General features: G+C 41.4%; 1 protein-coding gene across 3 annotated transcripts; it reads right to left on the reverse strand.

The window, feature by feature from the left end:
* Positions 1-4179: 4179 nt before the first annotated feature.
* LOC137772901 (epididymal secretory glutathione peroxidase) lies at positions 4180-12055 on the reverse strand. 3 transcript variants are annotated; one of them, XM_068557065.1, is made up of 6 exons: positions 11971-12055; positions 11720-11721; positions 9013-9166; positions 6084-6201; positions 5507-5606; positions 4180-4386 (listed from the first exon to the last, which is right to left on the reverse strand). In XM_068557065.1, exons 1-6 carry the CDS (start codon positions 12053-12055, stop codon positions 4180-4182), a joined length of 666 nt encoding a protein of 221 aa, XP_068413166.1. The 3 variants fall into 3 exon arrangements, with proteins under 3 accessions (XP_068413166.1, XP_068413165.1, XP_068413167.1); XM_068557064.1 differs by lacking the exon at positions 11720-11721 and having other exon boundaries at positions 11975-12055; XM_068557066.1 differs by lacking the exons at positions 4180-4386; positions 6084-6201 and having other exon boundaries at positions 5545-5606.

Genomic DNA, 12055 nt, shown 5'->3' on the forward strand with positions numbered 1-12055 from the left:
TACATTAGGGAGGTATAAGTGAATATACTTTCACAGATGAAGACGGTATTTTTGTTAAAGGTATTAAATGTTATGAACAAAATGGCACCTTCTGATATGGGGCTTCCACAAATGGGATTAAAAGCAGCAATCAAGGCATCCCTGGTATTTGCCAATCTGCAGCCGTTTCCCCCACAGTACAGAGATGCTGCCGGGGCTGAGCGTCGCAGTTATCTCTATCTTGATCTTCCGCTCAGATTCCCACGGCTTCTCTAAATTCAGACTGTTATTTGAAAGCATTTGAATGAAAAAAAAAAATTACATTGGTTCCACAAAGGCAGGAAGCTTTCCACTTAGGAGTGTGTATTCCATCTGTAAGAAACCAGTGCATTTTCATTGCTTCCGGATTCCCGCGGACTTTCCATCTCAGCGGTTCTACTTTCTTGAGTTTCCCGTCTCCACTCTGAGCTCCGCTCGACTGACCTTTCTTCTGCCTCAGATGCCACCTATCCCACCCCGACCCGATCACTCGCTGTTTTTTAACCTAAAAATGTTAAAATACGTTGTTATCCTGAAACATTCAGAGCTAATATTTCCTTTCGAAAAACCACTGTTATAAATGTACAGATGTAATACATACTAAGGAAATGCAGAAAAACAAAAAGATAACTTGAACATTTTCTGAAGTCTCATACTCAGAGAAATCTATTGTTTATATTTGTTGTAGTTCATTTCAAGCTTTTAGTGGACGCACTGTGAACCAGACCTGAGCCACAACTCCATTTGTTACCTGGTCCCTATTACCTCCATTTTAACAGGGGGGCCATGATGACACTTTGGGTCTTTCCGCATCAATATCAACTTGGACCTTGTTTCCAACAGTCCTTGAAATGTGAGGGTATTTCTCTTTCTTGAGTTTATGGTTATTGAGTAAATGGTCATAAGTCCCCTTAGGAAAGGAATGGGGGAATTATATTCTACATATTTGCAGTGGCACTGCAGGGTCCTCAGGACTTGGCTTCTCCTTTAGTCAAAAATTTCACGTCTGGGCTTCCCTGGTGGCGCAGTGGTTAAGAATCTGCCTGCCAATTCAGGGGACACGGGTTCGAGCCCTGGTCTGGGAAGATCCCACATGCCGCGGAGCAACGAAGCCCGTGAGCCACAACTACTGAGCGTGCGCGTCTGGAGCCTGTGCTCTGCAACGGGAGAGGCCGCGACAGTGAGAGGCCCGCGCACCGCAATGAAGAGTGGCCCCCGCTCGCCACAGCTGGAGAAAGCCCTCGCACAGAAACGAAGACCCAACACAGCCAAAAATAAATTAAAAAAAAAAAAAATTTCAGGTCTGAAAACTGGTTTAAGATCAGAAACTGAGAAAGGTATTGTGATTTTATTTTTAACTGGGGCAGCTGCCCTCAGTCTCCTGATTATCTATCCTCAATTTCTTCTGATTGTGTAGACAGTGATATGCTTGTTGACTTCCCATCTATCTTGCTTCTAGAGATGCTGTATTTTATTAATTATCTCAAACACTCGGCAAAGTTGGCTACCACTCTGAAATTGTCTCTCATTACAGTAATTTCACCCACATACTCCTGGGGCATGCAGATGCACATGCACACACACACACACACACACACACACACACACACACACTCACGGATTCTGATGGTTGAGTGCTGCTATCTCTGGCCTGAATTATTTCAGGATCCTATAATCCCCATTGCTGTCAGTGAAGTTACTTCTGTAGCAGAATCTCATACCATCAGCCCAGCGCCAGTAGAGGACACTCATCATAGAACTTCTCAGTGAGGCTGGTGCCCCTCTCCCCAGCATATTACTTTTTTTTTTTTAAACAGAATGTCCTTTGGCCCTCTTGTGACACATTCATCTAGTGGGTTTTCCAGCGTTATATGGTAAATCCAATAAATCCACTCTAGCATGCCCACTTTTCTGAGCTTTTGATCCCTCCTTTGTGCCATCAATCACAAGAGTCATGGCATTCTTACCACATTTAGTGAGAGCCATTTCTTTTTCAAGCAGGAGAATCCTAATAGTATGTTGAGTTCTTGCCAGTGTGTAAAAATTCTGTACTTTTGGAGAATGCTCCAGTATCAGTAAACTCTACTTCAGCTAACTTTGAGTTCTCTTCTTGATCCAGAACCCTTAGAATTTAGTTCTATATGGGAAAGACACTGAGTGAGTGGCAGAGGCATGTGTTTGGCAGAGGAGAGGTCTCTGCATTGTCTTCAAGGAAGAACCCTTAATAAGGAGGACTGGGTTACTTCTAAAAGGCTCAAAGGATCTTGGGAAATCTGGAGATTTAGATGTTCTAGTGCATCCCACCAGATGTCTCCATTCAATGTCTCAAGGTTCTATTCTTTTCCAAGCAAGGCCATGACCTAGGCATAGAAGATAATCTAGTTTGAGAATTTAACCCACTTTGGAGTTCTACTATTCTTATGATTAAATCTTGGATCTGAAACTTAGCTTTTTATGCTCTTGAGTTGCAGGATATGAGAGGTTCTTTATATCCTATTATGGAGACACTCTGGCTTTCACAGTTAGCCTTTATTTGATGAGATATCATCCTCAGCCTTTAATCATCTTTTTCCAAGGCATCAATTTCTTCTAATAACAACTATACAATTCTATTACATTATTATTACCATTTCTCCCATATTTATCAAGCACCTGATACATCACATCTTCTTGTGCATATCCACCAGTGTAGCATCTCAGTTCAGGTTTGGTGAAAGTTTTAAAAACTGCTACTTTTTGCCAGTGGCTGTTTGTGCTCCATCAATCCCCTCACTACCAACCAGATGGTGGGTAATTCAGCTTCAAAAATCTCATCTTATCATCCTCTTTCTCAGATCACTTTTGGTACTAACTGTTGTAGGTTGGGTTCCCCGGAAAGACTCCAAGATGGGGATTTGCATTCAGAAAGTTTACTGGGGCACTACCTCAGGGTCAACACCTGAGAAGCAATGAAGAGAATCAGAATTTGTCAGAGGGAAAAATTGGGCTGCAGTACAAGTGCAAAAGGGCAACTGCCTACCCCTTGGGGGTCTCCACCACTGGAATGGGTCCTTCAGAGTTGTCCTAAATTGAGAAGCCAGATCGTGGCTGTTATACCTCTCATTGACCAATAATTGCATACAGGCTGCCTCCGGAAATGAAATGTGACCTTGACCTGAGACAAGTCCTAAAGAGGGATGAGAGTTGAGAGCCATCAGGTAACAACCTTTCAAGGACCTGGGATGGTAAATCCTTCTGTCCAGGGGGTTCAGGTAATTTGGTCAATCCACCATCTGTGACAGTCACAGTGAGGAAGAAGAGAAAGGTATGATGAGTTTGAGCACAGGATAGGATTTAAAAACCACCACACTGATCCCTGTTGCTGCAGAAAACATTTTATTGGAGATAGGGTCAGGGCTGGTTCTGAAGCTGAGGAATCTAAGGTTGAGAGAGGAAAGACTGTCCTTCAAAGGGTGCTCTGCCCAAGTGTCACAATCTGAATGCAGTAAAGATCAGACATAGGAAAGTTTTTGTAGGGTCCAAATTAGAAAGAGGCTCCAGTTCCCACTATTGTGAAGATGCCCTTCACTTCATGTGAGGCAATTTCCTGCTCCCACTCGACCTAGGGCTCCTACAGAAGAGTGACAGATCAGTGGGGGCAGGGGTGGGCGGGGTGTCACAGATAAAGACTGATCCGAAAATGTTTGGAAATTGACATTTCATGTTTCTCCTGGGGAAGGAAATATGTTATGAAGTGGAACCTAAATTGTATGGCTATACACCCCATTGCTATTTCTACACCTTTAGGGTAGAGAGAGAAGGAGAAATCAGAATGTGTAGCAACGTTCTTTTTCAGGATATTGTGACAAACTGAACCTTCCTCATGGAAGGATGATTTTCCTTTGATGGATATGCATTATTAAATTTGTAACAGATGTCTGAGGATTTAGGGTTTCCATTCTGTTTTTTCTTCACCCACTTACTCTTGCAAGGGGAAATAGCAGTAGCCTTCTGAATATAAATCTACTTGGTAGAGAGTGGGAATTTTGGCACTATAGAGGTGATTTACTCAAGTGGAGGCCATTTAGGAAGAGAGTGTAGTGAAAAGATGGATTTTTTTTTTTTTTTTGAACAGGTCTTCAGGTAAGAAGCAGGATGGCTCCTGCCCCCAACTTGGTCTTCCTATTCAGTTTTGAGCTGTTTCAAGTATGCCAGAATATCTGACTTGACTGTACTGACTGGAGCCTGATGGAACCAGCGCATGACAGGGACTCCATCAGGTCCCACCAGGAACTTTTCAAAATTCCAGCGGATGTCGTGGACCATGACGGGTTCCCAGGATATATGCTTGATTGAGCCCATAAGTTCAGAAGGGTGAGGACAGGATTGCTGAAGGAGAGAGATGGAAAAGAGAAATGACAGTATCATTTCTGCTCTTGGATGATTCAGGCTATTTTCACCCACAGGTAATCTGCTCCCTCTTATATCAAGATATTTTCATTTCCTCTGATTACTAATATATTCTCTGAATCACAAAGATACCAACTACCAAGAATGTTGTAGATATTATAGCAAAAGTCTGTTCCCTCTTTCTGTTTCTCCCTGTGACCACATCACAGAATCCTGCTGCTATGAATAAGATATGTCACCTCTCTAGCTTTCAGTTTCCTTTTCTGCGAAGTGAATGGTTTAGATTAGAATGTAGTTTCCCAAGTCTTGATACTCCATGGGCCAGTAACATTTCAAAAATATCTTTTGGGACCAATAGGAGTTCCAACATTTTGTTTTGTCAAATAAGAGAAAATTTTAAAAACATCATTGCTTCACCATTTAGTTTTAAAAAGATAATTATAAGAATAAATTACATATAGGTACTAATCTTAGAATAAAGGGTAGCCCTATAAATCAGTTGAGTTTATGAAATCCTCCTTATATTGTCCTATTTTTTCAATTTACTGAAAATATGTAAAAATCTCAACATAGGCCAGCTTTGGCCCACAGTTCAGCATCTAAGAACACTGAACTCTGATTGATGATCTTTAGGGGCCCGTTCAGCTCTCACATTCTCTATATCTAAGAGTCAGTGTTTCATAAAAGGCACTTACTACATTGTATTATACCTGATTTCTATGTCATCCTCTCCAGTATGAAATCATCAAGGAATAGGGACTGTTTCTATTCATCTTTATACCCTTATTATTTAGAAAACTGCCATATAGATAGCAGGCACTCAACAAGTATACCTTGAATGTATAAATGAATGAATGTCAGTGAACAAAAGAGGGTGGTCCCAGTGAAAGGTGCCACTCTATACAACTCTCTCCACCACACAAAGCCAGAGCATCATAGATACTAACAAATTAAACCCCAATCCCTATGCTAATCTGGAGATCTCTTCCAAAGAGTCCAATCCCACCTCCAGGCAGGTGCCCTTGGATCCATTTCCACCACACCAACTCTATGCTCGGAATATTTGGGAGGAAGAGGCTTAGGTCAGTGATTAACTCACCTTCAAGAAGGTGAAGACTTTCTGCTCTTTTTCGCCATTCACATCCCCTTTCTCAAAAAGCTGGAAATTAGGTACATATCCTCCTCCTGGACGGACATACCTGCAATGAACCATAATGTTCCCAGGAAGCTCCAGAATATATGAGAGAAAATTATGATGGGGTACCAGAATTTGAGGTCATGAGAAAGGGGAGAGAGAGGTGGAGGTATAGAAAACAGGGCTGGGAAGGGAAAATAAGACCATTTTTAAACTTTGGGCTCCCTGATTCACTTTATTTTCCCTATTCCACATCCTATCACTGTCTCCCCCTGCACTGTTTCTGTACCAGCAATACCAGGAGCTATTTCTGTGCTCCTGCTCCTCCGTGGTCCATCCAGTTCTCACTTCCCAGAGAGGGGGAGAGAGTGTCTGACACTGCCAGACTCATATCAGCAGAGGCCAAAGTTAAAATCTGTTTGCAGATGCCCCTAAGCCTATTAACCCACTACCCATCCCAGAAGTCCCCAATATGGAAGTGCCTCTGGAAACAGAGGAAAGGTAGACAGAGACCCCTATAGGGTTTCAAGCAGGCACTTACTTCAGTCCCGGAAGGATCTCTGAGTTCTCTCCTGGTTCTTGCTTTCCAAATTGGTTGCAGGGGAAGCCCAACACAACTAGGTCAAACGGCTTCAGCTCCTCCTGAAGTGCACTCAGTTCTATGGGTAGAGAAGGGACAATATGGCGGCCTGGCTAGAGAGCCTCCTTGTGTAGAGAAAGATCCTTAGAGATACCCATTTTACAGAGGAAAAAAGCAGAGGCCCAGGGAAGGAAAAAAAAAAAAATCTAGGTCAGAAAGACTGTTCGTGGCAGGGCTGAAATTAGATACTGGATCTCCAAACATGTATTCAAAATGTTATAGTGCAGTATTTCCCAAATCTGCAGCACATCAGAATCAGGTGGGGGCCTTCCCTTAAAAATAGGGATACCCAGGTTCCATTCCAGAAAAATTTCTGATTACATTCTTCTGAGATGGCTCCCCAGTCACCTTTCTTATTCTAAAGCTCACCAGATCACTGCTGGTGGGATTGTAAAATGGTTTAAGTACTATGGAAAATAGTATGGAGGTTTCCCAAAAAATTAAAAATAGAACTACCATAGATCAGCATTCCCACTTCTGGGTATATATGCAAAGAATTCAAAATAGGGCCTCAAAGAGATATTTGCACATCCATGTTCATAGGAGCACTATTCATAAAAATCAAGAAGTGGAAGCAACACAAATGTCCATCAATGGATGAATGGATAAACAAATGTGGTATATCCGTACAATGGAATATTATTCAGCCTTAAAATGGAAGGAAATTCTGTCACATGCTACAACATGGATGAACCTTGATGACATTATGCTAAGTGAAATAGACTAGTCATGAAAAAGACAAATACTGCAGGTAAGACAAATACATTTGGTATCTAAAGTAGTCAAATTTATAGAAACAGAAGGTAGAATGGTGGTTACTAGGGGTTGCGGGGAAGGGGAAAAGGAGAGCTGTTATTTAATGGGTACAGAATTTCAGTTTTGCAAGATGGAAAAGTTCTGGAGATTTGTTTCACAAGAATGAATATTTTTAACACTACTGAACAGTATTCTTAAAAATGGTTAAAATGGTAAATTTTATGTCATGTCTTTTTGTACCACAATTAAAAAATGAAAAGCTCATCAGGTGATTTTTAAACAAAACTACATTTAAACATCACTTCTCATCAGTTTGCCTTCCCTGGTTGGTTAATTGGTAGATTGAATCTCTCTTTTTAAAAGGAAAAGACACACACAATGAGAATGTGCTTCTCTCCTCTGCACAAGCTGGTTCATCCTGGGTGGAGTGTGGGTAAATCTGACAGGGGCAAAGAGAACCAGGGAAATTCCAAGTTGAGCTTCCTGGTGTTCTTCAACAGTCTTCAGGATGTTAAAGATGCATTCTACCTAAAAACCCTCATTGATATGCCAAAACACAAGCTTCCAACTGCCTTCTTCCCCAAGTTTTCCAATCTGTCTCCTCAGACTTTTATAATTGTCTTCTTTGTTCACCCTTTCTGAGCTAGATACTTTCAGTCCCCTAGCAAACACTAACCAGTCCCACCCAGATTCTGCTCAGCCAACGGGGTCAACTGATACCTCCTCTTAGTCCTTTTATTTTTATTTATTTATTTTTTTTGCAATATGAGATTGCTTTCCTGTTTCCAAATGGTTCCTTAGTACCTTTCCCCACATCCTCCACTCTTGTCTTTAGTCACTGTAGGTAATCACTTCCTCTAGGAAAGAGACAATAAATTAGGAAACATGTCTACCAGTCCTTGAGTAGCTATTTCTCAGTTTCCTCATCTGTTATGTACAGAGTGGGAACTGAATAAATTGATTTTTAAAGTCCCTATAAACTGGTAAAATGAAGTATGGTCCAGTAGAATATTCTTCAGTCTTAAAAAAGAGGGAGGCAATGGTCTAAACTCCAAGGTAACTTATTAATTTTAAAAAGCAAATTGGCAAATAGTATTTATAATATGTTATCAACTGGGGGAAAAGAAAAAAAAAGAATACCTATATATTTTGTAAACGATAATATTGGTCATCTGAAGGGAGGGGAAAGAGATGAAAAAACTTTTCACTCTAAACTTCTTTATTCCTTTAATTTTGAGCCTTGTGAATATATTACCTTGTAAAAATACCACATAACCAAGAATTTAAAATCGAAGTTCTTATTAGTTCAAATATAAGAAGTGTATCTGTTTCTGAAAGAAAATAATCCTGTTCATTATTTATTGGCTTTCAAACAACATGGCCTAAGATATGAGAAAGATAAAATTCTGCCCTGAGTAATGTACAGAGAGGGAAAAACTACACTTAAAGGAGGCGTTGAGGTTGGAGAGGGAGTGTTTGCCTCTATTATGGCCTCCTCTACCAGCCCTTGCTCCAGTCAAATGTGCTCCAGGTATAAAGCCCCTTTCCCCTTTTCCCTGTCTTTGTAAGTTACATGTAAAACCCTGGAAAAGTCTCAAAAACATCAATCCTACCTCCTGTATTTACCAAGGAGACTTGAATCTTCAGGGAGGCTCCTAGATGTCAGATACATTATTGATTCTCCTGGAAATCTCAGGAGCAAAACAGAGGCAGGACATAGGAAGGGGTCAACAAACATTTTCTGTGAAGGTCCAGATAGTAATTTCAGATGGTCTCTGACACCATCACTCATACAACCACTCAACTCTGCCTTGTAGCTTAACATCCATCACAGACAATCTGTAAATGAGTGAGCATGGCTATGTTCAATAAAACTTTATTTACAAAAGTAGGCTGGCCAGATTTGCCCTGTGGACCATAGTTTACTGACTCCTGACATCAGGGAATAAAGTCATTTGATCATGAGTATTTATTTTGATACATATAATTAGAATTAGAATATAATTCCAACATGACTTAGAATATAATGAGCTGGAAAATTTATCCCCAAGGAGATTTGGTTATGAACTCTTACCAGGATGCTGAGCTGTCAGACCACAATAGGTGGCCACATTGACAAAAAGGACATGCTTGCCCACATACTGCTTGAACTGAATGTGTTCCTTTCCATTAAGAGTGAAAGCGTCATAATCATAGATGGTACCTTTCACATATTTGTAGCAATCCATCTGGAAGATTTTAAAAAATCGTAATATTAGTAACAATAATTCCTAACATCGGTATAACCTTTCAAAGCACTCAAAGAATAATGCATATATTAACTGAGACCCAGAAAACAAATAAGAGTTGTCTAAGGTGTCAATGACAAGACTGAAACTAGGTCTTGTGACTTGAAAGGCAATGGTTTTTTGAGCAACAATCAGTCAAGTCTCTCTATTATCCTGGCAGAGGTGAGATACCAGGAACTGCTTGGATGAATGGAAAAGAGCAGAGATTCATGAGCTGGAATGGGATGGCCTGGAAGTAAGTGGAGACAAACAGAAAAGCGCACTGCCTTTCATGCTTCTATGAAAATGAGGCTACTCCTTGTCTCTGTGTTGAAGGCATCTTGCCTGACTCCTTCAGTGAAGGGAAGGTTTTAAATTGCCTAAGTATTTTAGGATGGCCTTGTTACTTCTTTAACTTTCCCTAGGTCTTCTGACTTCTTACCCCACTCATCAGCATAGTGGAGTGGAAGGAGCTCTACTGGGGAATTAGAAGCCAGCTCTATTGTTAAATTTCTTTATGGACCTGGGCAATTCTCATCCTTGGCCCTCAGTTTCCCCACTGGTAAAATGAAGACATTTGTCTAGATTCCTATCAGATCCTCAAGGGGCCTTCCAGGTTTAGCATTCTAGAATCTAATATTACCCCCACCTTGAGTAGTTTTCTCTCTCAATGCACTAGCCAATACTGTGAAATTCTAACTTTTTGTAGCTCCCAAGAAAGGAGATGGAGAGCTCAAAAATGCATCTGTGAACAGGTCACTAAAATCTGCCTAGCAGCATCCACCTTAGCACATACCCAGCTCCTCACCCATTGTGCTCGAGGTATCTAATACCTGCCTTCATCATCAGCTCCATCTAGCCTATACCTTATCAAATTTCCTGAACATATCTGAGCAAATTTCCACATAACAGAAATAAGCTCCACGTGAAATCACCACTGCCTGTTCTTAGGTTAAATTCTTCTACAGGCAGATCTCATCCTCTCCCTCCACTGTCTCTATCCATGCAGGGTGCATGCAGTACCCAAAGTGTGCCGACTCCACGGTGCTCACCAGCACATCCTGATCTCTCTCCCTATATCGGGGAAGCCACTACAAATGGCTTCTGGAATATAGGGAATGTAAAATCCGGAATTATGAAAAGAAAGCTAATGTCCAAACCACCCAGTGAGAAAAAGGCAGAGAGGTACTGACCAGAGAAAGGAGGGAAGGACATAATCTGATAAGAAAGGTCCAGACTTAAACCGGGATTAAACTAGACTTCCTGGAAATGCAATGGACTATAAAGGATTTTAGTCAAACACCATCTGCCCTCACCTAAAGAAGTGATCCAACACAAAACCAAACCAAACTCTACCACTGATTCTATCCCTAGCATACCAGGTTGTAGCTACTTAGGCTCTGCTCCTGGGGAGAGAGGCATTTTCTCCACACAGGCTTTCGCACCTTTGCCTAAATGCATACCCATATACACACACCAGCAAAACTGAGACATGTATAAAGAGAACATTGTATCATAGCATCCATTCCTATCTCCCTGATGCCTGGTTCCAAGCTAAACATTTTTAAGAATTTTCCTTTTTTCCCCCCTGTGCTACTGCAATGAAAATTACTGAAAATCATGTAGGGTACCAGAATGTGGGGACTTAGACTCTGAACTTGAAGACTCCTCTTAGTCCAGTCCAGCTTACTCCTGGTATTCATTGCTGTTTCACATTTATTTAAGTCTGTGTGATATGTCTCAAATACTTCCAGACTCAGCTTTTATTAAACAAATTCTACAGCCCAGAATCTCCACACCCAAGTAGACAGCACTGGATAACATAAAATCCATATCAACTCTCAAAAATAGGGAAATCACTCAGGAGGCTATCTAGTCAAGAGGGAGGAAAATCTTACTAGAGTTGCCTTTTATAGAACACATTATATGCATAATAATTATTGCTCACCCACCCAGTAATTGGGTGAGCAGGTGAGTAGATACTGTTACATACACATTTATGATGAGAAAGCAGAGACTAACAGAGGTGAGTTGACTTGTCTAAGGCCAAAAGTGATAACCCACTATGTGAATGAGAGTTCGCTTGCCCCTAACTTCATGATTCCTTTTTGCTTCTGAGTCATCTAGTTCATTGCTATTCTTCCCTGAACTGCTCCTGCCACTGCCATACAAACATTTTCATCAATAAGGCAACTGAGCCATGAATTGGAAATAGAACTGAGGCCAGAATCCAAGACTCCTGATTTCAGATCCAGCTGTTTTAGGCCTCCAATTATTTTTTTCCATATGTTTTATGTTTCTCTGATAACTCTCTGATTTTATCCATCCCTAAAACTTCCACATTAGTTTTTTTCCACCTCTTCGTGGGTTTCCTGCTTAGCTGGTCTGAGATGACTCAACTCAGCCTCTCCTCCAAACCCTGGTCCCCAGCCACTCTGATGCCCACCACTGCCCCATGCCTCAGACCCAGCTCTGATGCACAGACTGATGTGGCTGGAGGGGTATCCAGGCGACCTCTACCTGGAGAAGGAAGGGAGAAAGGACCACAGTAAAAAGACACTCTCATCCCTACCCATATTCAACTCAAGGAACACCCATTCATAGGAGTGAAGAAAATTCAAGGAGAAGAGAAGAAAGGTGTAGGGGAACCCACAAAGAGGGAGAAAGCAGAGGTCAGAGTCTTACAAGAAGGACTGAGGGCAAGATTTGGGAGCAGGACAGAAGGCTCCACCTTTGAGCCCTGTCCCACCCTCTCTGGTGGTCACTCACCTTCTCCAGCTTAGAATTTGACTGCATGAAGCCAGCTAGGAAAAGGGGGAAAAGATAGGAGGCCCTTAACTGTACAGTCAT

Source organism: Eschrichtius robustus, chromosome 12 (genome assembly GCF_028021215.1).
Source record: "Eschrichtius robustus isolate mEscRob2 chromosome 12, mEscRob2.pri, whole genome shotgun sequence".
In the NCBI taxonomy this organism is placed as follows: domain Eukaryota; kingdom Metazoa; phylum Chordata; class Mammalia; order Artiodactyla; family Eschrichtiidae; genus Eschrichtius; species Eschrichtius robustus.